This window comes from Globicephala melas, chromosome 12 (genome assembly GCF_963455315.2).
Source record: "Globicephala melas chromosome 12, mGloMel1.2, whole genome shotgun sequence".
Lineage (NCBI taxonomy): Eukaryota > Metazoa > Chordata > Mammalia > Artiodactyla > Delphinidae > Globicephala > Globicephala melas.
In genome coordinates this window covers 83,189,401-83,216,672 of record NC_083325.1, presented here as the reverse complement: position 1 = coordinate 83,216,672, position 27,272 = coordinate 83,189,401, and the positions used below count along the sequence as shown (strand labels likewise).

The window sequence follows — 27,272 nt, the reverse complement described above, 5'->3', positions numbered from 1 at the left end:
TACCTCTGGAAGGGGAGGCACAGAGGGGGGACTAGAGAAGGAGTACACTGGTAGATGTAACAGTCGGGTTTGTTTGTATATTTCTTGCATCCCTAACTACTCTGAGAGTAGGGATCATGTGTAATGCTTCTATTTTATCATACATAAGACCTAATATATAATCATTATGTATACATGGTAAGAACTCTGTGTTTATTGGTTAAATGATTTGAAATAGCTGAAAAACAGAATTAGTTTAAATGCTTTATTTAGAGAAGATTTCAAATAGATTTGTTGGGGATTTTTTTCCACCTAAGTAGTAAACATCCAGACTGCTTCTTTTGTATTTATTACATAATATACCCAGAGGCTATTCAGTAGTGGCATTTGACTGAGAAAATTAAAAAGCATTCCACTGATATTTTAGTGGTAAATGTGTAAGGGATATAACTTCTGCTTATAAGCAAGGACATTTAAAAAGCTGAGTTATGGGTGTGTCAGTATCACTCATGAAAACCAGTGTGTGAGATAAATAATCTTATCAGTTATTTGTACTGTTCACCAGTATACTGAAACCAATAGTAAATTACTCTAGTCAGAAAATGTATGTTTGAGGCTACATTGATGATATTTGTTTTAGGAGAATCATACCTCCTGTTTGCTGAGTGAAACCAGTGATTTCATGTGAATTATCTGTGATTTAGTTTGATCCCTTGCCAGTGCCCACCCCTAGTACCCAGCATGCTCAGTCCACTTCTCCCCCTACCTCTGCTTCCCAAGAGAAGGAATGAGAACCAAGGTTTATACTCATCTAAGGAAAACTGAATAATGACAAAGGTTAGCCTGCTACAGAAATGATCACGTAACCCTGCCAAAATCGAATCAAAATTATTTGGGGATTGTCTACTCTTTGGATACCAGCTTGTAACCTCCTTTAGTACAGATATGTGAAATTTGAACATAGGTATTCCACAGTCAGCAGAATATTTGGAGGACAGGCACATCTTAAGAAGGAGGACTCAGATAGGTTTTTCCCAGCTCTGATCCTGGGGCCAAAACGAATAACTGCCTCCTGTTCAGCTGGTCATCAGTTCATAAATCCGTGTTTATTCATAAGGTTTACCTTGGTCTGTGCAAGTCGACAGCATGTTTCTGAAATGACCTCATCCCCAGGACCAAGACTGTATTTCACATAAAATAATGTATTCACCACAAACTTCCAGAAGATTAGACTTTGAACATAAAAGAGTATTTTTTGCTACTGCTGATAGATTTACAACCATTAAGATAATTCCAGCAGACTAAAAATGCGAATTGAACTGTTTTGTGAATCATAAGGCATGTGGAGTTCATTTTATCCTTCCTTCATGGATAATATATTACAGTGCTTTGTCATTTCTTCTGACATTTTTATTCCTTGTTAATTTTCCTTTGCAATAGGAAGTCTTATTTTAAGTTTGGGTTAACAGGTGCATGTAGCATTAGCGTTTTCTCAGCTGAATCTTTGCTTCAAAACAACACTAAGAATAAGTAAGGGTGAGGCACTGTACTTTTTTTTTTAATAGCAAAGCAGGAAGTTCACCTCTGACAGGGTATTGTAATCAGGTTTATCACAAGAGCCTGCTGTTGTGTAACAGAAACTCTAGCTTGTCCTTACCTGTCTTAAGGCATTGCTTCATGAAGGAAAATAAACTCACTGGAATATTTGTGAAATTCAATAAAATGCTTTCCCAAGCACTCCGTTTTTAATGCATGCTAGAACAATTTATTATAGCCTTGTGGTCTTCTAAAAAACATATTAGCCTTGTGATTTCTTAGTATTATAATTAAATGAATCTATAGCACTCTAGAAGCCCTATGTGTCATATTTACTATACCTTTTAGACACATCCTCAGCCGTGTCTAGTATTCCCATGTCCATATTCCCTTCCTCCCCTCCCCCACTTTTTCAAGAAAAATGGAGGCGGTTTGGGATGTCTTCAAATGACTGTTTACTTAATTGACAGGCAGCTTTTCTTCATTGTATGCTTTGCCTTTGCTTACAAAAGTGCATTCACTATTCCATAGTATGTTGAAACTTTTAAGTGGAAACAGCTTTTCATTAACAAAGGAAGCATTTTCTTTCCTCCTTCCATGTCTTAGCTTTCTCTACTAAGTCTTGGCTTCTTCAGCAGCTGTACCTCCACCAGAAATGAAAAAAGGTGCAATTGTTCTAGGAGATGGTGATGAAGATAATGCCAGTGGGGTTTTGTGTGTGTGGGCTGCTGGGGACTGTTTTTCTTCTGTGTTTGGTTTTGTTTTGTTTTTGTTATTCCAGAAAGTTGAGCACACCTTAAAAACAAATCAAAGGGAAGGGGGAAAAAAGCTTTAAAGACCCTTAAACCATTATCCTGTGTGAACTGTTTCTTTCCATTAAATTGTTCTGTTAATATTTAAGTGGGCCCCTCTGTCCCACTAACGACAAATCTGACAAAACTCACTTTAAAACATAGGGTAATGGAATACAGAGTACGGAGTACTGATGTGGTTTGTTTCTTCTAACAAGCGGGCCATAAGAGTTTGAGTCTTCCTGCCATTACCCTGACTTAAGAGCAAAGTTCAGGAGAGGAGACAGGTGTGCAAATTAAGTTTTAGTATTTCCAGCCATCTCCTTTTTCTGAGTTGTGATTCCCAACTCCCGGTAGGTAGCTGTTTCATTTTCCGTATTTATTTAATTTATTTTTTATTTTTAAAATAAATTTATTTATTTAATTCATTTATTTGGCTGCGTTGGGTCTTGGTTGCTGCACGCGGGCTTTCTCTAGTTGCGGAGAGCGGGGGCTGCTCTTCGTTGCAGTGCGCGGGCTCAGTAGTTGTGGCTCCTGGGCTCTAGAGCACAGGCTCAGTAGTTGTGGCACATGAGTTTAGTTGCTCCGTGGCATGTGGGACCTTCCTGGACCAGGGCTCGAACCCATGTCCCCTGCACTGGCAGGAGGATTCTTAACCACTGCACCACGAGGGAGGTCCGTGTTCTAATTTAAAGATAACCTCCTCCTCCTTTTTCTGCCTCTGCCTCTTCTGCTGCTTTATTTTTGAGTCGTTTCTGAAGTGTGGTGCTGATTTGAAGCATCGGTTACTTCTAGCAAAAATCTTTCAGTTCATCTGGTAGAATAAACTAAAAATCTATTCTTTTTCAGGGATACCATCTCCATATGGAGTACCAAATAGTCAAATTGCTGCTTGAACCAAGGTTGGGCCTAGACACACTTATCTCTATTACAGATAGAATTTATTCTGCCGATGACTTAACACACAGTAGGGATACTTCTATCTTTTCAGCCTTGATTTTCTTTATTTTTATGTATTTTAAAACCCACAGACCAATTTCTTAACAGTTAATATGTAACATACATGTTATTCTGCCATGGTCCTTGACAGTAATTCTAAACCCTCTCAAGAATTAGTCATTAGTCACTAGACTCAGCAAGAAGTAATAAAGAGGAAACTGGAAATTCATTCCAAAGTCCATCTCCAGTATTTTGAATGTTGATCAACAGCATCCTCTCTGAATGAGTAAAAAGAAAAGATGTAATGCTGGTTCAGCAGACCCCGTGAGAGGCACTTTGCCACGATGACTCACCTTGCCTTGGAGCAATCTGACACCCTTTGTGAAACTAGGTCCTCCTCCAGAGCTGTCAGTCACTCTTTCAGCCTCTCCAAATGACTGTCTTGTTGGATCAAGGTTTGATAAATAACACTCTGAGTCTTCAAACTCTAGATTTTTTCACCATCTTACTCTGTAGGCCGTGTGTAGCTCTTGGGATCGTTTGTGCAATCTTTGTTAGAGTAATAATCTAACAGGTTTGAAATCTACCTGAGGGAAATTAAGGCGAGTGTAATGATAACAGGTGTTCTCAGTTTCCCTCACTCCCACTCCCTTCCAGAATTACTACTGCCAGACAACATGAATAGAAACCAGCTGATGTGTTCTTTTGTTCCTGGCTTCCCACAGCGTCTTAACCATCACTGGAATTTGTGGGTGTGCTTCTCTTGGCAAGCTTGTGAAGTAAAACCATCTGAGGGGCTCTTCCAGGCTACGAGAAAAATGAGGTTGAGAGCCACTTCATTTTATTTTATTATTATTTTTTTTTTTGCACAAGAATATTGTGGAGAGCTTGTTTAAACTATAGACTCTTAGTCCTAGTGTCAGGGATGGATTTATTAAGTCTGGTGTGGGATCTAGGAATATTTTATGCAAGCACCTTGCAAGTGGTACTGATAGAAATGGTGCTTTGAGCAGTACAGACTAGTTTTCTTATCTCTGCCTCTGTCATTCTTTTGTTATTACATCTTATTCCACAAAAAATTTGAGGTAAAAAGTAGACTAATTAGGGCTTCCCTGGTGGCGCAGCGGTTGAGAGTCCGCCTGCCGATGCAGGGGACACGGGTTCGTGCCCCGGTCCGGGAAGATCCCACATGCCGCAGAGCGCCTGGGCCCGTGAGCCATGGCCGCTGAGCCTGCGCGTCCGGAGCCTGTGCTCCGCAACGGGAGAGGCCACAACAGTGAGAGGCCCGCGTAGCGCAAAAAAAAAAAAAGTAGACTAATTAGCAGATAACCAAAAACCAATATAAAACAAAGTGCTATTATACCTTAACTAAATATGCAAAGTTTTAAACAGGATTCTGGTAGGCCTCTTATTCTACTTAATACATCAGAGATTCCCCACGCCAAATGAAAATACAAAGACCCAGCAGCTTCTATGAGACCCTTTCCTTGGGTGTGTTCTGTACATGCATGCATTTTCTAAAAGTCAAAGACTATTCTAACGCAGTCATTAAATGTTCACTGTAATTATTATATATCCATGTTTTGCAATCTTGTCAAAATTAGAGCCTGATTCACCTCTCCAGGCTAAGGACAATGGGACAGAAAGAAAAATGTGACACTGTGATCATATTCTCTAAAACAATGCTGTGTAACAGTACTCCCAGCCTTCTGCCCAAGGTTGGATACTTTGCTGAGCTAGTGGTTCAAGAGTGGCCTGCCTTGGTTGGAATAGGAGCAGATGTCTAGGGAGATTAGTCCATAGCCAGCCCTGTAGGGACAACTGGGCCACCACTTCAAGTGATGTCCGTGGCGGAAGGGAGCGGATGTTATTGTGGGTGTTTTAGCATACCAGATTCCTTTTCATTAATGACCTTGCAATTACTTGTCATGAATTTATCATCCATTAAATTGGTTTTTTGAGATGGTTATTTTTCAGAGGGGAACATTCACTGCTCTAGTGTTTGTTTTGTTTGCAGATAAAAGTACTTAATTTCATCTCCTACCTTCATTATTTGAAAGGATTAGGGTTGCCATAAATCTTGTCAGTAATGTTAATTGTTTTAACTTGAAAAGATGCTTCAGATTTTGTGCGAAATGCAGCAGATGTCTAAATAAGTTAATTTTATAAAGAAAAAAGAGCTTTTGCCAAAAGTCACTGAGAATATATGTTTTCCTTTTTTCTCTTTTAAATTCACAGATTAGAATACAATTAATAGTATTTTAGCATACAAGTAGAATTACTGTATCTCAACATTTAAAAAAAGGCTTGAAAGGCCACATTGCTGTTTTGGATTGACAGAAATTTACTTTGTATTCTTCAGCTACAGATTAATCATATGTTAATAATATAGCTAATTGAAAGCCTTTTTTTCCTGATAAAACTCGAGTTTAGACATTGAAATAGTGGTATCAAAATAAATACAATACAAAGAAGGTTGTAACCTCAGGCAAAGTAAAATCAGGCATAGTTAACACTTTGATTGTTTTCTATAAGCATACTCTTTTTAAAAAATATTTGTTTATTTATTTGTTGGCTGCATCGGGTCTTAGTTGCGGCCCGCGGGATCTTTTGTTGCAGTGCACAGGCTCATTAGTTGCGGTGTGCGGGCTCTCTATTTGTGGCACGTGGACTTAGTTGCCCCACGGCGTGCTGGATCTTAGTCCCCAGACTAGGGATCGAACCAGCTTCCCCTGCATTGCAAGACAGATTCTTAACCACTGAACCACCAGGGAAGTCCGTATAAGCATAGTCTTGTACCATTATAAAGCATTTCCTTGTGCTTTATAATTGCATATGAGCTGAATGTACCAAAGAAACATTTAACAGAGAAATATTCCTTCCTTCAGTTGGCTTCCAAACACCTTCACACATTTAGAAAATGGGCAAGACATGACATAATGGTATTATTGGCACAAATTGTTGGGAAACAGATTTTTCCTTAGAATAAGGAAGAACTTTTTAATGATTAAACCCATTAAAAATGGAATAGACTACCTTCAGGGAAGGTGTTGAGTTCCCATCACTGGAGATTTACAAGAAGGGCTAGACATATACCTGCTGGGGATTTTGTAAAGTTAGACCATATACTTTTAAAGGTCTTTCCAACTCTGAATTTGCCAATTAGATTATTTCTCCTACAAGGTGATGTATGAAGTGATTCTGTTACACAAAATAGTTTATTGAGCTGATATTATCTTTCTCTCTTACCACTTTTTTTTTTAAATAGGCATACATACAGAAAAGTGAACGTATCACAAATGTACCCAACCTGATGAATTTTCATAACCTGAACCAGCCCCGAGATCAGGAAACAACCTTAGCACCCTAGGAGCTCCACCCTTATGCTCACTTGCAGTCATTACCTCCACGACTCCAAGAGTAATCAATCACTCTCCTGACTTCTAACCGTGTAGACTAGAAGCTCAGTGCTGAGTTGCTGAGTTTTGTACTTTACCTACATGGAGTCATTCTCTTTTGCATCTGGCTTCTTTTAACATTATGTTTTGAAGATTCATTCATACTGTTGCATGTAGAGCATTCATTTCTTTGCTGTATAATGTTCCACTGTGAGACTGTATCAAAATTTACTAGATAGTTATTCTTGTACTTACTCTATTGGTGATGGCATTTGGGTAGTTTCTAGCTTGGGACTTTCACAAATAGTGTTATGAACATTCTAGTGCATGTCTTTTCATGGACATGCATGCACATTTCTGTTGGGTATATGTAGCTAGAGCTGCTTTGCTGTAGAATATGTCCACACTCAACTTCAACAGATACTGCCAAACAGGTTTCCAGAATGTTTGTATTCAGGCCTAGTTTTAATGGGGTCCTGCCGTATCGGAAATGTTAGTTTTTCTGAAATCCCATAAGCCTTAAAAAAAAAGTCTTGCTTGTAGTACTCGATAACTTTCTATCTTATCCTATAGTTATTTTTGTACACTGATCCCTTTTCTAGAGTATAAACTCCTTGAAGAGATTGCTTTATTCATCTTTATATTTCCCAAAGTATCTTGCATAGAATAGACTCTAAATTTAATATTTTTATGTGAGTAGATGAGTAAATGAGGAAAAATTATATGTAGTATTAATAAGAAGAATGTTTGGAAATTGCAGAAATATAAGTAGCATACCCAATAAACTACAAGGGTGATCCTTAAGTGAACAGAATTAGTTTATTAATATTAGCTCATAGATTTTCCTGAATTCTATAAGATACTCTTATAGGCTATTAATGTGGGAAAATAGAAGTTTGAATTGCACATTTTTATCTATTAGACTTAAACCCTGGTGTCATCTCTCACATAGAAGCATGTGACTATTATGTAACACTGAGCTAAATCTGTTAGCTGTGAATTTGAAGATTGGCAAGAGGGTGCTGGTGAAGGAGGGTGAGAGGGAAGTCGTGCTTTGGAGTGATTATGACGACATTGTAACTCCAGTTGGGTTGCAGCTGTATACCAGATTCTTCCATGATTGGCAAGAAGGAATGATTTCACTCTACCATGGGTAAGGCCAGTAAGAGTTTTATGAGCCAGATAGAATTTTAATTGACCACTATTACTGTTGAAAACTGCTTAGTGAGGATATTTGGGATTTATGGGCGTTTCCCCTTAATGCTTTTCTCTACATTCCAAATTTTATTCAATGAATACATATTACTTTTATTTTTTTGTTTTTTATTTTAAAAACATTTTTTTTTAATTTATTTTATTTTTTGGCTGCGTTGGGTCATTGTTGCTGCGCCTGGGCTTTCTCTAGTTGCAGTGAGCGGGGGCTACTCTTCATTGCGGTGCATGGGCTTCTTATTGCGGTGGCTTCTCTTGTTGCAGAGCATGGGCTCCGGGCACACGGGCTCAGTAGCTGTGGCACTCGGGCTCAGTAGTTGTGGCGCACGGGTTCTAGAGCTCAGGCTCAGTCGTTGTGGCTCGCAGGCTCAGTCGTTGTGGCACATGGGCTTAGTTGCTCCGTGGCATGAGGGATCTTCCCAGACCAGGGCTCGAACCCATGTCCCCTTCATTGGCAGGCAGATTCTTAACTACTGCACCACCAGGGGAGTCCCCATATTACTTTTAAAATCAGAAAGTAGTTTTTAACATAATTTGTGTTGTAAAAATTGCTACCTTGACTATCTCTTTCATTCCAGTCTTGGCCTAACTATGAAGATATCTATAAAAAAGTAATTGAAGTTGCCACATTTTTAGATTTGCCACGTTTTCCAGACATAACTGAAGACTGCTATCTTCATCCAAACATCTTGTGTATGAAATACTTGATGGAAGTCAATCTCCCTGGTAAGTGTGTGGTGTATATAATGAACAAGCTTTGACTTACTAAATTGTTATGAACAATATATTGCATCTTCTCAAATCAGAAACTATTAGAGTCACCTGACAGGGTCCATAGTAACATGAAGCTTAATTTTAAAATCCTTTCTTAAAATATTTTGGACCATTTAAAATGGATAAAAGGACACTGTTCAGAAATAATTAGTTCTATTTTGGTGTGAGGGATTTTGAGAGAATATGTTCGGTTTTTACAGTAAGTTTGCTGAGTACAAGTAAAGTAACACGTGTTTCAGTATGTGTTATTAATTACCTAGGCACCCACTCCCCCCAGAAAAGCAGCACTTCTTCATTTGCATGAAGCATGATTATTACATAAAGAATTCTAATTTTAAAAATCCCAGAAGTTAATCTATGGTAACATTTTTGTTGTTCGCTAATATATTGCTATTTCCAGTCCCTAAAAGAAATGGAGTTCCAGGTCTGGTAGGATGAAACACAGAATGTGAAGACAGCCTTACTAGCTGTTGTTCACAATATACCAAGACACAGGTAACCCGAATGGAATCTGCCGATGAAATCCATTCTTGAATTTCTTGCTAAACTAGAAATGTGAGAAATGCAGGATTTCTATTCTTAACAGAAAATACAAACATGGTGTGACTATATTATTGCTTAAGCAATATAAAAAATGTGATTGAATGTATTTTTAATAGGGGAGGAAAATACATATGTTATATGAAAAAAGCAATATGTAAAACTGTATGTATGGTATAATTTCAACTATAAACATAAATTGGAGTAACATATATACGCAAATGTAAATATTAAGTCTATACTTTTAAAATATTTTTTTAAAAAGGAAAAATAATTTAAACTTTTCAAATACATTTATTTATTTATTTGTTTGTTTGTTTATTTATTTATTTTGCGGTACGGGGGCCTCTCTCTGCTGTGGCCTCTCCCATTGCGGAGCACAGGCTCCGGACGCGCAGGCTCAGCGGCCATGGCTCACGGGCCTAGCCGCTCCGCAGTATGTGGGATCTTCCCAGACTGGGGCACGAACCCGTGTCCCCTGCATCGGCAGGCAGACTCTCAACCACTGCGCCACCAGGGAAGCCCCAAATACATCATTTATTAAGCTAAGGAATGTACATCTCTGGTTAAGATTTCAGAAGTCACTAGCCATTTGATTAAGATTCCAGAATTTGGGGACTTCCCTGGTGGCGCAGTGGTTAAGAATCCACCTGCCAATGCAGGGGACACGGGTTCGAGCCCTGGTCCGGGAAGATCCCACATGACACGGAGCAGCTGGGCCCTTGCTCCACAACTACTGAGCCTGTGCTCTAGAGCCCGTGCGCCACAACTACTGAGCCTGCGTGCCACAGCTACTGAGCCCGCGTGCCTAGAGACTGTGCTCCACAACAGAGAAGCCACCGCAGTGAGGAGCCTGCACACTGCAACGAAGAGTAGCCCCTGCTCGCCGCAACTAGAGAAGTGCTGTGCGCAGCAATGAAGACCAAACGCAGCAGCCATAAATAAATAAATAAATAAATAAATTTTTTTAAAAAAGACTCCAGAATTTGTAGTGTGATTTCTGCGCTTTGGCATGTTACATAGATCAGATTATTGTTTTGGATTTTGGTGTTTTTCATTTACTTTTTTGATGGTTCTTTCAAAATATGGAAAGCTCCTGTGTTCTCTCATATACTCCAAAATCCTGAGCTTATAGTGGGAATGCTAAGATATGGAAGGAATACAAGGAATTACCAACGCGTAACTGACACGGGCTGGGTTATGGAAAGTGTCTAGCTCACGTAGTTGCTGTTGGACAGAGATGAGGGTGGCAGTATTTTGTGACCACTGTGTGTGATATAATACTATTTCTTACCTAAGTCTTCCTGAGAGTAACAAGTAGAATTAAAACCATTATAATAGGCAGAGAGACACTACTAGCATCTGATATGTTAAGTGCCTTTTTGGAGACTGTATTAAAAAGAACCAGGATAGAGAAATTTTACTTCTCACAAACTGTTCAATAGAAATAATTTGAAATATAGAAAAAAAAATTATACACAAATGTTATTGACCTCCTTATTTATACTGAAAAATTAGAAATAAATGTCCAACAGAAAGGTAATGTTTAAGTAAACAATGTTATGTATATTCAGTGGAACATTATGCAGCTTTTAAAATCATGTTTGTGAAGAGTATATAAAACATGGCAAATGTTTATGTTATAATAAAAATGAAATGGGCCAAATTATAAAATTATATATAAGCATAGCTACATAAAATATTCATTAAAATATTAGAAATAAATATACCAAAATATTAGAAATAAATATTCCAAAATATTGAAGTGCTATTTCTAAGCTATGGCAATGCCTTTTTTCCTTTCTTCTACCTTTATGTATCTTGTAAATGTCCTGTACTGAGTTTGTATTACTTAATTGTGGGGGAACAACACACAAAATAGATCGACAGACTAACATGTAATAGTCCCTGCACCTTAGGATTTTGTTTTTTTCATTAATTTATTTATTTTGGCTGCATTGGGTCTTTGTTGCTGCTCGCGGGCTTTCTTTAGTTGCGGCAAGTAGGGGCTATTCTTCATTGCTGTGCGTGGGCTTCTCATTGCAGTGGCTTCTCTTGTTGTGGAGCACGGGCTCTAGGCACACGGGCTTCAGTAGTTGTGGCTCTCAGGCTCAGTAGTGGCTCACGGACTCTAGAGCGCAGGCTCAGTAGTTGTGGCACACGGGCTTAGTTGCTCCATGGCATGTGGGATCTTCCCAGACCAGGGCTCGAACCTGTGTCCCCTGCATTGGCAGGCGGATTCTTAACCACTGCACCACCAGGGAAGACCCTGCACCTTAAGATTTATATTGTAAAATGTGTCATTGATTGACAAAGCACCCGTAAGATTATAAGAAGACCTCTAGAATATTGCCATTTTCAAAATTTAAAGTTTGCTCTCTATAGTACTATCAGTTCTATGGTGCTGTTGATCAAAAAGAAGAAACCCATGTATTTGGCCCTTTCCCAGAAAGCTAAAAGTGGTTTTAAGCATACTGGGGCAACAAATGCCCCTCCTCAGTGCCTTTATGTATGACAGTGTCGTCTCTGGAACTCGGTAGAAAGGTTTTAGCAAGCATGTCACACACACCCTTACTGAGTAAGCACTGCCTCTTTGATGGCTTTGAGTGAACTCCAAACACATTTCTTAGTATTGTCCCTCATACTGGGACTGAGAAGCCTGCCAGAGAGAATTTCTGGCAGCTTTCACAATCAGTATATAATTTGTGGGGAACTTTATTACAGAGTTTCCAAAGTGCCCCATCTATATTACCTCATTTGTGAAGGTGGGAAGGGTGGGCAGGTGGGTATTCTCACTTATAGATGAAACATAGGCAAACTGAGTGACGCCTGGCTGGTAGATGGCTGAGTACATACTTAAATCCAGCCGTCCCATTCCAGAGCTAGTGTTCTTTCCACATAATGCTCCAGTTCAGAATCCTGTACTGCTTAGTTTTTCTCTGCTGTCCTGGCTTCCTTCCTCATAATTTCTTCCACTTGCTTTTTTATTACTCTGTACTTTTGGCATAAGAGAAAGTTTCAAGATAATTAATTTTAAATAAATTGGGGAGACAGTTTTCAAGAAATGCCATTCTTTATAGTAATAATTCTATATATAATAATATATACTATATATAATACTATATACTATATATGGTAATATATGCTGTGTGTAATATTGTATATACTACTATAAAATTAAAGTATTGTATACTACATTAAGAGAATAGAATCAATAGGATATAATGACTGAATGCATGTAGGAGATTCAATAAAATACAATTTATTATGCTCTTATAAATAATAGCCATTCTACTTGAATTTAATTAAAATAGAATATGGTACATCCTGGGTACTTAAATTAGTGAGTAAAGAAATTTGCTCAGTAATTTAGAGTTTTCAAAGTATATTCACTTGTGCTATCTTATTTAATGTTTATCCTCACCATAACCCATTTTACAAATTAAAAAACTGAGGTTAGGTGACTCTAATTTGGAGTCACAAAGCTAATGATTAGAGAGCCTAAATACATAAGCCATAGATTTTCTGGCTCCAAGTCCCACATTATTCAGCCTTGAATAATAGATGCAGTCTGTGCTGAGCATATAGTTTCTTTGGGAAAGCAGTGCAGCTGGTGAGATGCACATCAGGCTTCCAGTGTGCTAGCCAGGCTTCCTGCTGGTGAGTGAGTGCATTTTTAGAGACGCTCTTGGTCTTACAGGAGAGTTAGTTTCAGGTAAATGCAAATTGCTGTAGAAACACAGACAAGAAACATGGATGAAACAATAGAAAAATGATGTGTGGCTGTGCATTAGGCGGCAAGATGTGTCCTATAAATAGCAATGTTTGGGGAAGTCAAAATAGGAGAAGATACTCCCTGCTAGCGTTCAAGCATTAATTTTTCTATACAAATATCATTTCTTGGTTGATTTTATTTACAAAATGTATGTCTCAGAGTTCTAGCATAGTATCATATTTTAAGATAAACTAATCTCACAGATATACACATTAGTATAGTCTAGTTAGCCAAAGAATTTAATTCACATTTTACTCTTTTATTCTTCAACAGATGAAATGCATGATTTAACCTGCCACGTGGTAAAAGTGACTGGAATGGGAGAAGTGGATTTTCTAACATTTGATCCTATAGCTAAAAAGGCAAAAGCTGTTAAATATGATGTACAAGCTGTAGCTGTCATTGTGGTGGTATTGAAACTGCTCTTTTTATTGGATGACAATTTAGAATGGTAAGTGTATGTCAATTTTATGAGGAGAAAATTGTATTGCTTTTACCTAATTATTCAGAGTAAAGGAATCCATATGCTATATCTCAGTAGAAAATAGAGACTCTCAGGTGTTAATAGAACATTGACTAGTAGCAACAGTTACTTCGTACATAATATCTTGACTCAGCTAGTTGTGAGAGATTTCATTTTCCAAACAACCTTAGTAGGTTGTTTGGATCATGTTTTCTTCCTATTTTTAGGTAGATACACGTGTTTCTCATTGCTCTACTGATTCCTGAGTTTTAAATCATCATACAAAATCCTAAAGAGTCATTTAGCACTTCATCTGTATACCTTTAGGCTTCTGGCACTATGTGTCTTCAAAGATTATTTTGGAAAGTAAAAGAATCTTAAAATGCCAAGAGTGGCAGTATTTATAGTGTCTCCTTCCCTGTTTCAGTGATAGCTTCTCCATTAAAAGTTGGCATCAGTTTCAAGTACTGTTCTATACGTTTCCTTCAGAAGAATTCAAAATATAACTGTCTTCCAATAAATGATTTCTAAATGATTTTTTTATTTGTATCTCCAGGTCTTTGTCTAATATTGCTGAGAAATATAATGAAAAGAATGAAGAAGGTACTTACTTTTTTTATGAATCAAATTCAAAGTGATTGTAAATGGTGGATTAAAAGATACAATAAACGCAGGGAAGAAACTTTGAGAAATATACACATACACATATATGTACACATATATACAAATTGTACCGTGTACCAGAATGTTTTATATGTATAATTATTTAATTATATCTCAAGGCTACTGAAAAACCTCAGTGACTTCCTACTGTGTGTAAAGGCCAGCCTGCCTTTTAGTTCCCAGCTCCTACTCACAGGCATACTAGACCATGAACCTACTGGCAGCTTTGTGAGTGTACCGTCTATTCCAGTGCCTTCAGCCTTTGCTCGCATTGGTCCTTCTACCTGAAGTGTTCCTTCCTTCTTCCCCCCAACTCCTTCTGTCCCTGGCAAGTCCATCTTCGTGCTTCAAGACGCAACGTAAATGCCCTCTTCGGCCTCTCTTCACACCTACTCCCCAGTTCACCTCTTCCCAAACCAGAACCGATGACCCTGCCACAGCCACTCCTGTCCAGACTTCTCTTAGTTGTTTAAAACACTGAATTGTAACTAGCGGACTAAGCATTTCTATCCCTGTTAGGCTGCCAGTATTTGTAAAGTGCCTGGAGTATCTGCCTCGTAGTGACGGCTGTGTAAGTGACAGACAGGCAGACAAGTAGGTAGATTGCAAGCTTCTAGAGGGAGGGGCCATATCTTTTTTACTTTCTTTTTTTTTAATGTATCTTTAATATTTAGCAGAGTGACTGGCCTAATATCCACTTAATAAAGTGTGGTAAATGCATGAATTCTTACATTCAATTCCAGTTTCTTAATGTTCTCACTAGGATTTATGTTCATTGTTTAATTTTTAATTTCAGCTTTTTTGAGGTATAATTGACATATAAAATTGTAAGATATTTAAAGTGTACATTGTAGCAATTTGATGTGTCTGCATTGTGAAAGGATTCCCATGAAGTCAATTAACACATCCATCACCTCTCCTATTTACCTTTTTGTGTGTGTGAGAATATTTACGTTCTCTCTTAGTGCATTTCAGGTGTACAATACAGTATTACCAACTATAGTCACCATGTTTTACATTAGAGCTTATTCATCTTACAGCTGAAAGTTTGTCTCCTTGTACCAATCTCGCCCTCTTTCCCGCACCCCTTAGCCCCTGGCAGCCACCTTTTTACTCTCTTTCTATGAGTCTGGCGTTTTTTTTGAGTCCACATATGTGTTCGTTGGTTCTGGGAGCTTAGGTTTGATGGTGGCAGTAGTTTGTGTGCTCTTTCCAGAATGCGTGCAGCGTACTTCTTTCTGCACATGTCTTCCTGTTGGCTCCTACGTAGAGTAAAAGGTTGGACAAGATGTTTTCTGACGTTAAAGGGCCTTCATGGACTGTGCAGACATTTAGAGTAACGGGTGCTTTGACATATTGTCTTCCCGTGACCCTCAAAATAAACCTACAGTGTCAGCAGGGCAGGGATTGTGGTCCCCATTCTCTCTGCTCCCTAGCTGTCCACTGTCCCCCTGCCTTCCCACATTACTGATGAGGAGTTTAAGAAGTTGTGACTCACTTAAGGTCAAAGAACCTTGTGTTCTATTAATTGTTATAGTTTTCCTTCTTCCTTATAGCTCTTCTGGTAGTTGCCTGTCCTCTGTGGCTCTGTTGCTCTGTGGTCTACAAGGCCAGAAGTAATGATTATATTGGCCAGTTGAAAGATTTTTAACTAGACATTGAAGGTAGACTGTCTTCATTAGAGAATATATAAGAAATTCAGCCTCTCACTCAGCCATCCTCCTCCTGCCAGCCTTCCTTTCTTCAGACTTCCTCGCTCTCTAAGCCTCTTTCCCGCTTTACCTTGAATTTCATTTTTCTCCTCCCTACTCTTCCCATCTCCCCACACGGATTGAAGAAAAGAGTGAGGAGTGTAGTTTTATGCTTGACTATATATTCAGTTCTGTTGTCTATCTCACCCTGACATCTTGAACACACACTCACTCCACCTGTCCAATGCAATCCACTTTCTTACTTATCTCCAGAGTCTTTGGATTTGGATTAGGATTAGGAAGAACAGAAATAGGATCTGATGAAACTAGAAGTCTGGTGCCATTGCACACATCTAGCCATCGTTTGTCCCTTAATTCATGTATTCCTAGACGGATTGGAGCACCATCCTGTGCCAGGCACTGTGCTGGGATTTGGGTCAGGAGGAAGAGGCCTGATTGTGTAGTCTTCTACATAAACAAAATATGTCTTCTGTTCTCAGGGGGGTGATAGTCAAATCTAGGAGAAACAGACATTTTTGGTTTTGGTATAATTTAGTTAGGGCCACAGTACAGGTAGGGACTCAGAGAAGGGAGTGACGGCAGATTACTCAGCAGTGGTGTTAGAGCATGGATACAGCAGCACCTCCCTCCGTAGTCTCCAAGGGCTGGTATATAAATGCTGAGTCACATCAGTGAGTGAAGACTCAGAGGAACAGTGTGTGTTATAATAATGTGACATATTTGGTTAATAATCATGGATTTCATTTCTTTCAGATAAGCCATGGTTTGATTTCAGAAAATGGTACCAAGTTATGAAGAAAGCTGTTGATGAAAAAAAACAAAAATGGGAGGAAGCCAGGGCAAAGTATGTTATCTCTTCTAGTTTTAGATTTACCTACTTTATTTTCAAGTCTGTTACTTTACATTTGAAAGCTGAAGTTTCATCTGTTTAGACTCACCAGCATTGTGACATTTTTTCTAGAACTATTGACCCATCTATCCAAATTAACTTTTTTCTTCTTTCTATTACTATTAACTAAACTAATAATGTCCTTTTTTATTAATGTCCTTCTTCTGATCCGGGGTCCAATCCAGGGTACCATATTGTACTTAGTCATCAACTGTTTATGATTCGCATGACTCTCTTCTGCATTTCTGATATTCCTCCCTCTTTCCTTTCTCAAAGTGGATCATCTCCCATCTATGCTTCCCAATATTACAAAGATTACAAATGTCAGCCTGTGACATATGTAATTGGAATGTTCCCCCCAAATAAAGTTCCCTATAAAAATCAAAACAAAGGAAAGCAGAAAGAAAGTAGTATAGTTAATTCAGTCCGTCTCACTGTTTGACTTTGAGCTCTCATTCTGACGTAGGTCCACTGTGGTAAAGTGGAAAGAGCGTAGCGTTAGAGACAGTGCAGGGCTTGAATCCTGATTGTATGACAGCCAGCTGTTTGACTGTGGGCAAAGGACTTAAGTTCTTAGCCTCAGTGCACTAAAACATAGTTAGCTCATAAATTTTCAGAGACACTGTCTTACGTAATATAGGGTACATTGCTATAGATCTCTGATTTGAACGGTTTTATATCTATTCTTAGAACTTGGAGTCTCTGTGAGACTTTGAAGAAAAAGTTAACATCTCTCTAGTTTATGTAAATTTACAGTAGTACTCATTTGATCAAGTAATTTTATATCCCTTGAGAAAAGTCAATGTTCCTCAAATTAGTTAAAATGATAATTCATTCAGCTCCAGTTTCCTCATCAATAAAATAGGGCTAGTAATGCCCGCTTTATACTCTAACAACTAAATTTCAGTTTTTGCAGGTAGAATTAGATTATTTTTCCTCTAAATTTAAGAGAGCATTTAAACAGAGAAACAGACTTATAGGGATGAATAAAGTGCTGTGGGAGAGAGGATCCTTGCCAAAAAGGGGAGAAGATGAGCAGTTTCTTCCTGTTCAGGTTGGATAATGATGAGGGAGAAGAGGTGGGAGGTGAACTTCTGAAAGCCGCGGGCCCCCGGGGAAGTGGGTGGGCCCTTCCTCTTCCTTGTTGGAGAAGTCATTGGATCTCAGCAGGTATAAGAGTAGCAGCAAGAACGGAAGGTTATCCTGTGTTTCTAGGTTGTCCTGGAGAATCAGCCATTGGACCTTCATTTTGGGGGCCAGCTGGTGTTGTCTTGACCGATACTGCGAGGCTAGGTATTCAGGGGCCATGCCACTTGGGCGTCTCAGTAGTGAATAGGCATTCATGAACTCAAACTGGGCAACAGCTTACACTTCAGACATAGCTATTAGAGCTCAAACTCATGTTGCAGTGCTACAATCAGTTGCACATCTAAGACTTCCTGACTTTTAGCTACTTTATGGGAGAATTTAGTGACCAAAAAAAGTAAGTCTAGTATCAAAATGGCATTTTCCAGACAGACACCAGGCCCCAGGGAGGAGCTTGTCCAGGGGATCCATTACCAAGATCCTTCATAGAGTATGTGCTTTGGGCTGAGTGAGGTAACTTATGTAAGTCACTACTGACTGATGTGTGGGCACAGAGCCCCACTGCGTGCTGATTACCTGTTTTACCCTACCCCACCTCCATTGTTGATGTAAATTTCTAATTTTCCTCTCTGTTCTTCTGGACATCATCTTCCATATTGTCAGGTAGAAGTTACTAAGCATGGGTCCCTATGCATGGGACTATGAAAAACACTAACAAACAGTAGTTGAAAGCCTAAAAACCCCTTTAGAGACTGCTTTGATGACTTCCAGTTTCCATGGAGATGTTGAGAAGAACATGGAGGAAAATTTCAAAGCACTTGCCAAAAATCTTTGCAGCCTTTTAGGTTAGGCAAAAATTTTATTAGATGTGATACCAAAAGCATGATTCATAAAAGAAAAAAAAGATAAATTAGACTTCATCAGAAGAAAGAATTTCTGTTCTTCAAAAGATGCCGTTAAGAGAAGCTACAGGTTGGGAGAAAATATGTGTGAATCACATATCTGATAAAAGATTTGCATCTAGAATATATGAAGAATTCTCATACAGTAAGAAAACAAACAATTCAGGTTTTTAAATGGGCAAAAGATTAACTTCACACAAAAATCTATATATGAATATATGTAGATATATATACTTCATTCACAGTGGCCAAAAACTGGCAACAACCCAGATGCCCTTTAGCTGGTAAACAGATAAACAGTAGCATATCTGTAAAATGGAATACTATTCAGCAGTAAAAAGGAACAAACTTCTGATACATCCAGAAATATGAGTGAATCATAAATACAGTATACTAATGAAAGACTCAAAAGGTTACATATGGTCTAATTTCATTTTTTGACATTCTGGAAAAGGCTAAACTATAGGGATAGAAAAACAGATCCGTGGTTGTCTGAGATAAGTTCAGCTGTGGGTATGGAGAGGGGTTGACTGTCAAGAGGCATGAGAGATTTTTGGAGTGTGGAACTGTTCTGTAGATTAATCGTGGTGGTTACACAACTGTATGTGTTTATCCAAACTAGTGGAACTGTGCACTGAACAGGGTCAGTTTTACTACATGTAAATTCAACCTTAATTTCTAACAGTGGGGAAACAAGTCACGTGGGGAGACTGGACAAACAAAGCATACAGGGCTTTGTGGCATCCTGGAGAAAATGTTAGGACTTTGTAGTGGACCTCTGTTTTTTGTAGCTTTTGTAGTTTTGGGAAGAGGTAAACAAAGTAAAGTAAATTTTTAAAGAAGGACTATCTAGACAGTATTATCATTTTAGATCGCCCACTTATCCCATCTCCTGGGCATATGACCCCAAGGAAGTAAGAGTGCCTCCTTGACTATAGCATAATTGCCACCTGTATGGGCGTTTATTATAAATACATAAGAAAATCTATCTAGATTAGGTATTCACAAGGAATTTTTAACAGTGGGTTTATCTAGGGAGTGGGATTAGACTGTTTAGGGAACTTCTTTATTATTAAGAGATTTTTTACCTTGAGTATGTTGTCACTTATTATTTGATAAAATAAATAACAAAAAGATATTTGAAAGAATCACAAATGAGAAGCTCTCTGAATATTTTAAATGTGGTATGGTTCATTAAAAGTTAGTTCACCCATAATTTTCAGGAAGACCATCACCTATTAACCATGATTACACCTCTACATCAGAAGATGGGCACTTACAGTTCACTTTGTACAGGTTATCAGAATCAGAAGTACCAGTACTTCATCCTCAGCAGAAGGGCATTTGGCCAAAGACAGGGAGGAACAGTTATTTCTTAGGTGGCTCCACTTTATGAGAGCAGACAGCAAGGGAATTTTATGGTAAGGGAAGCTGTTTCTGCATTTTATTTATTTATTTATTTATTTTTTGCGGTACGCGGGCCTCTCACTGCTGTGGCGTCTCCCGTTGCGGAGCACAGGCTCCGGATGCGCAGGCTCAGCGGCCATGGCTTACGGGCCCAGCAACTCCGCGGCATGTGGGATCTTTCTGGACTGGGACACGAACCCGCGTCCCCTGCATCGGCAGGCGTACCCCCAACCACTGCGCCACCAGGGAAGCCCCTGTTTCTGCATTTTGATGTAATTAATCATTTCTTTGGGATCTTGTGGCATCTGGGAGCCTTTGGGGAGGAGCATATCTTTCTGTGGCCTTGCTGCCTCCTTCAGTGCTACTTGCCTGCTCCTAGGTCATAAGCTCTATACAGACACGTGTCAGTAGGTCATTCTAGGTCAGAGCTATTACACGGGGTATCACGAATTTCAGACACTGCTTTAGAGAAACTTCTCTGAAATGTGTTGAGGTCCATTTATTCTCCATCCTGCTCCAAATGTTTTTCTACCTTGTACAGGTATCTATGGAAAAGTGAAAAGCCACTCTACCACTCAGCGATTGACAGATCAGTGGTGTATAAAAGAAGGGGTGAGCTGCATTTCCTCTTGTTAATGCCAAGTAACAATACAGTTGTAGAAAAGCTAAGTATCTTAACTTGAAAAGTAAACGCGTATGTACTTTCTTCACTTCTTTAGGAAGTGTTCCGATGTACATCCAAAGAGACATCATCCTCTGCAAGAAATGTCCATAGGAATCTTATCTATTTATTTCAGGAACATTGCATTATTCAAAACAGAACTTAAGTTTCCACCAAAATCTAAAATGCCATATATCTATGACTTTCAGAACTCTTTATCTGGAGAACTGCCTTTAGGTTGTTTTGTTCATTCTTTTTTTTTTAATTGTGATAAAATGTACGTAACATAAAATTCACCTTTTTAAAGCCTTTTTAAGTAGTTCCTTGACATCCTCATCCACTGTCAGTTTCCCCTAGTGTTATGCTCTTATATCGCCATGGTGCATTTGTCAAAACTAAGAAACTAACATTGGTACATTACTATCAAGTAAACTATAGACTTTATTCGTGACTTAACATTAGTTTTTATTTTATTCCTTTTCTTTTTTCCTTCATTTCCAGAAATGGTCGTGAGTCTACAAAAACAGTTTAGCACACTGGTTGGTTCAACACCAACTGTTGAAAAACAAAGCCCTTCAAGTTTTCAGTTCAGCTGGACCGAAGAGGGCAGTGATAGAACTTGTTTCCATGGGCATAGCCTCCAGGGAGTCCTGAAGCAGAAAGGCCAGTCACTGATGACCAAGAATTCCCTCTATTGGCTGAGTACTCAGAAATTCTGTAAAAGGTATGTGATGCTCTTAGAAATGACAGGATAAAAAACATGATGAAACTTCTAGTTTGGCCTGAAGGAGTTGGCTGTAGTAAGAGCCAGATAGGTTATTTGTTGGAATTAGAAGGTGGTGAACTTAGAATCAAGACACTCAGAATTACACACTGAGTGCTGTTTAAGGGATGGGCGTGTTGACTAACCTCACGGTGATAATCATTTCACAATATACACATGTGTCAAACCATCGTGTCGGACTCCTTAAACTCACATACGTTGTATGTCAGTAATATCTCAATAAAGCTGGAAGAAGTTTTAGATTATAAAGACTTTTCTGATTGTAACCTTATATTTTTATACTAATCTCATTCCCATATTGACATAGGAATTGTCTGTAAGGCACATTCCCATAGTTAAGAGGACGTGCTCGTGAATCCAGCTGTTCATATCCCAGCCCTGCCGCTCGCTCGTGTGGGCAGGTTATCTACCATCTCTACAGCTCTGTTGCCCTGATTGTAAACGCAGGGTATGGTACTGACCTTCCTCCCCTTCTCAAAACCTCTAGCAGCTCCCACCTCCTTCTGAGTAAAGTCAGGAGAGCCTGTGGGGCCGCCAGCCCCGCTCCTCTCTGCCCTCCCGCTCCTCCGCGTGCCACACTCACCACGCAGGTTCACACCGGCCTCCTGGCCGCTCCTGGAGCTTGCCAGCCACACTCCCCGCGCAGGCCGTGGCACGTGTCGTACCTTCAGCCTGGAATGCTCTTCCGCCGTGTGTCTACAGAGGCTCACTTCCTTCAGGTTTTTATTCAAATTTCACTTCCTCGGAGAGGCCTTTCTTAGCCATCCTGTCTAAAATATCACAGCTCTGCCCTCACACCCACACACACTTCATCACTCTCTAACCCCCCTGCCTATCTTTTTTGCTTATAGCTTTTCTCACTATTGAATGTATTATTATATATATAACGTACTGTTATATATTTATTACATATTATTATATATTTATTTATATTATTATACATACACTAGAATGTCAGGTCCTTGAGTGCAGGGACTCTGTCTTATTTAATGAAAAATCTCAGAGACTAGGACAGTGCGTAGCACATAGTAGGTGCTCACCAAGTATTTGTTGAATGAATGAATGGAAAATAGAAGCTGCCTCATAGGGTTTTCATGAGAATTAAATGAGATGTATGGTGTCTGTCACATAGTAAATACTCGATAAATGATAACTATGATCATTTTTTTAAACAAAACTAATTTTCTGTTGAAGAGTTTAACTTCCTGAGTTGAGTATCAATCAAGATAAATAAAATGTAGAAAATACAGTAGAAGATACTAAAAGGAAGTTATCTGTATTAAAATTTACTGCTCAAAAAAACTTTAGCCGAGTCTAGAATGGTTAAGGAATATAACTGTCTTAACAGCAACCACGAAAGGCCAGAATCCCAACCTTTGGTCAGCTCCGCATCTGGGGTGATACAGGCCTTTGAGCAGTCAGTGCAATGGCTTTTTTATAACTGATTCACTTTGTTATAAAGCAGAAACTAACACACCATTGTAAAGCAATTATACTCCAATAAAGATGTAAAAAAAAAGATTTAAGTTTTCCTCAAGAAGAGGAGAAAAGGCTGTAGCCCTGTCCTGTGAGGACCGGGGCTGTTAGGACGTGGCGTGCTGGTGCTGTTGTGTCTGCAGAGTCAGCCTGGGGAAGTTAGAGGGGAGCCTGTACCCTACACTTTTCACGTCGCACGATCAGTGGACTTTTGGATGTTCCTCATGGGTTTAATACTGTAATAAAAGATAGTTAGTTACAAATAAATAGACCTTGGTATAGTCGGAGATGAAACAACCAAGATATTTTTCTCTGTAGGAATTACGAGGCTAAACACCAAACCATGTAGACGAATAATTTTATGATCCCATGATTTTATGCACCAAAATCATCCATCGAACCACCTGCCTATTTAGACCATAGCCTAGAACTACAGAGTAAGCAAAAAAGGTTTCAGCTAACCTATCAAAAGGTCACTGAGTCCATGACTAAAGCTTATACACTTTTCTCAGAAAGCTCACTCGAGCCTGCTCACTCTGCCTGGAGGTGTGTTTCTGTCAGGCTGAGTTGTCTGATTTCCAAATTCCCCATCATCAAAAGAAACAGAGTAGGCAGGAGACTGAGAGGTGTCTGCTGATAAGCATCTTGACAGCAAATATAAATGATATTCATTTGACAAACAATAGAGGAACCAGCATCAGAAGCAGAAGCAGACAAAAGAACTCAAATTACAGTGGTCTGAAGTTCATTCATGACACACAGTAGCTCCACAGAACTAAATAAACCAGACCATTGTCTCAGCTTTAACACAGAACGTGTCCCCAAATTGTGTGCATCCTCTCTACCTGTATTTTCTAATATTTCCACAGTAAAAGTGGACAGGTTGTCACAATATAATTGTAAAGGCTTTAACAAATATGCTGAATATGCTTCGCTTAATAATAACCAAGTAATGTATAACTGAGTTTTAAAAGGTTTCCATCCAAAATGGTCACAATGAAATGTTTTGATGCTTAAGAGAGCAGATCTTCAGCTACATGGAGAATTTTGTTACACAGAAGGACTCATTTTTGCGGGTTCAGAAGAGACAAACATTGTACTATAAAATAATTTTGAGAACACTCAGGCCTTGAGAACTAAGCAGAGAGAGGCCGCAAGAGCACTTCAGATACTCGAAGGTGTTTATCCTTCTTCTCTGAGGCAGAGCCAACAATCTTGATGAATTTAAATGATTATATATTATATTTGGTTTTATCACTTAAAACTTTAGGAAAATTTAAACTTTCTGAGTTTATGATAAGGAATGTAATCCTTAAAAGATATTGTTATTGATTCAACTTAGAAATAAAAAGTCTTACTGTAGCAGATACTTCGTATACCTTTTCTTAGCTTTCTGTTGTAAAAACAGAGTTTTCCTTATGGTCCCTAGGCAAGAGAACAATATTTTTACCCTTTTTGTTGGTAATATTTTGTCTGAAAGAATCTCTTAATATAGCTAAAATTAAAAGTTAGAGGGCTTCCCTGGTGGCGCAGTAGTTGAGAGTCCGCCTGCCGATGCAGAGGACACGAGTTTGTGCCCCGGTCCGGGAAGATCCCACATGCACGGAGCGGCTGGGCCCATGAGCCATGGCTGCTGAGCCTGCGTGTCCACAGCCTGTGCTCCACAATGGGAGAGGCCCCAGCTGTGAGAGGCCCGCATACTGCAAAAAAAAAAAAAAAGTTAGAAAAGAAGAAAAGCAAGAGGGCACCATCAATGACTTACATTTGATTTTTCCATTAAACCAGTCAATGCACAAACAGTTGAGGCTTTTCAGTTTCCTAGTGAACATAGTAGGGTATTAGCTTTTTTGTGTATTATTAAAATAGGCTTAAGATTTTAGGTGAAAATTTAAAAATCAATTTTAAAGGAATGTAGGGCAAGTGAACAATTTTGAGCCCTTCCTGTGTGCCAACCATTGGTTAAGTGCTTCATATATATTCTCATGCAATCCTCTTTTCCATCCTATGAGGTGGTACTGTTATTTTTTCCTGTTTTACAGATGAAAGAACCAAGAGTAGTTACCCATAGTCACAACTGATGGGTGGCAAACTTTGTGGTGCAAATAGAAACATTCCTTCAGGAATTTAGGGCCATATATGTTATATAAATCATAATATCTATACATTTATATCCTCTGTATACTGTTCACTTGTTTTTTAAAACTTTTTATTATGGAAAATTTCAATTGCACTCAAAAGCAGAGAGCACGATATCATGAACGCCCCTGTACCCGTAGCCACCCCACTTCAGCAGTTGTCTACATGGCTAGACTTGCTTCCCCCATGCCCCAACTCCCTCACCCCTCTGCTCCTAGATTATGTGGAAGAAAATCCCATACATTGTAATTTTCTTAAATAAAACCATGGTACCATTAATCAGACATTAAAAAAAACTAATAGTAATTCCTTAATCTCGTCAAACAAGTAGCCAATGTCTAGATTTTCCTGATTGTCACGTAATTTTTTTTTTTTTTTTTTTTTTTTTTTGCGGTACGCTGGCCTCTCACTGTTGTGGCCTCTCCCGTTGCGGAGCACAGGCTCTGAACACGCAGGCTCAGCGACCATGGCTCACAGGCCCAGCCGCTCCGCGGCATGTGGGATCTTCCCAGACCGGGGCACGAACCCGTGTCCCCTGCATCGGCAGGCGGACTCTCAACCACTGCGCCACCAGGGAAGCCCACGTAATTTTTTAAATAACTCAGAATCCAAGTAAAGTCCATACACTGCAGGTGGTAGAGATATCCCTTAAGTGCTTTAATTCATAAATTCCCCCTTTATCTCTTTTTTTCCCCCTTGCAGTTTACTTACTGAGTAATCCAGGTCATGTGTCCTGTACAATTTCCCATAGTCTAGATTTTACTGATTACAGACCATGATACCACTTAAGGTGTTCTCCTGTCCCCCTGCTTATACCTTGATATAGTTAGAGATTGATAGAGTTAGCAGTTTTAATTAGTGTTTTAGAGATTTTATGGTAGTGAGAGATTTGATCAGATTCAGGTTCTACTACTTTAAAATAAGCAAAATTGCTTTGTAAACTCTTCTTTCTATAATACATACAGAATTGCAACATACATTATTTTCTTTCGTTTGTTTTAAAATATGTCCAGAATCTCTCCCTGTCTGCTTTTGTTTGTCTTGACCATGGTAAGAGGAGGGGGGCCCACCTGGAGTGGAAGAAGTCATGAGACCTGGCTCTGTACCACCTGTGTCCCATGGCAGGGTGGCCAGGGACAGTGCTGAAATCTTTTTCCTTTATAAAATTTAGGATTGCTTCCAGATTGTTCTGTTTTCTTCCAGCTCAGAATACTATTTTAAGCCTAACCATATATATTTTTTAAGTTATTTGGGGGATGTTCAAGGGATGGATGCATACGTTTCTAAAAGACCTTTAAATGTAGTGTCTTCCTTTTTCTTCCCCTTCTAGCTATTGTAAGCATGTGACAACCTACGAAGAATCAAATTTCTCTCTGAGTTATCAGTTTATACTAAATCTTTTCTCCTTCTTGCTAAGAATAAAGACCTCCCTTCTCCATGAAGAAGTGAGCTTAATAGAAAAGAGACTTTTTAAAGCAAAATACAGTACAACAAAAAAGAAATCTTCAAGATCCAGGAAAGCAAGAAAATGTTGAGAAAAATGAAATGGAAACTTCCTGGGGAAAATATTTTAATAGTGACAGTAATGTCAAATTGTAATATGATATTACAGAGAATGGTGAAAAATATTTTTTGCAACAAAATATATTTTGCAACAAAAAATTTTGTTGCAAGCATGTACATACATACAAATATATGTATCAAACCACTTATTCAAATGTATATTAGAAAACAGGTGGGCTTCCCTGGTGGCACAGTGGTTGAGAGTCCGCCTGCCGATGCAGGGGACATGGGTTCATGTCCCAGTCCGGGAAGATCCCACATGCCGCGGAACGGCTGGACCCGTGAGCCATGGCCGCTGAGCCTACGCATCCGGAGCCTGTGCTCCGCAACAGGGGAGGCCACAACAGTGAGAGGCCCACATACTGGAAAAAAAAAAAAAAGAAAACAGGTGAAATTTGTTTGGATTTATTTTTTAAATTATGAATGTTCTCATTGTTAAAATAATAATGTTGTATAAATGGTATCCAGGAGTTTGTATTCATTGTATTTTAAAGCTAAATTTTCTTTTTAAACTAGATCACTTCCTTAACTCTTTATATCCCAGAATAAATCCCAGATGGATCAAAGATCTAAACATTATAATCCT

The 27,272-nt window shown here is 38.9% G+C and overlaps 1 protein-coding gene across 3 annotated transcripts in view; it reads left to right on the top strand.

Annotated features, from left to right (window-relative positions):
• The window catches only part of TAF1B (TATA-box binding protein associated factor, RNA polymerase I subunit B), a 59,059-nt gene extending 31,988 nt beyond the window's left edge, over positions 1-27,071 (top strand). Inside the window, exons 9-15 of one of the 3 annotated variants that reach the window (XM_030844466.3) lie at positions 8,434-8,581; positions 13,218-13,395; positions 13,964-14,010; positions 16,536-16,626; positions 20,608-20,678; positions 21,229-21,451; positions 26,454-27,071. In XM_030844466.3, the coding sequence (XP_030700326.1) occupies positions 8,434-8,581; positions 13,218-13,395; positions 13,964-14,010; positions 16,536-16,626; positions 20,608-20,678; positions 21,229-21,451; positions 26,454-26,658 (963 nt within the window). In that variant the 3' untranslated portion in view covers positions 26,659-27,071. The other 2 variants (XR_011377924.1, XM_060309926.2) reach the window with 2 other exon arrangements.
• The last annotated feature ends 201 nt before the right edge of the window (positions 27,072-27,272 follow it).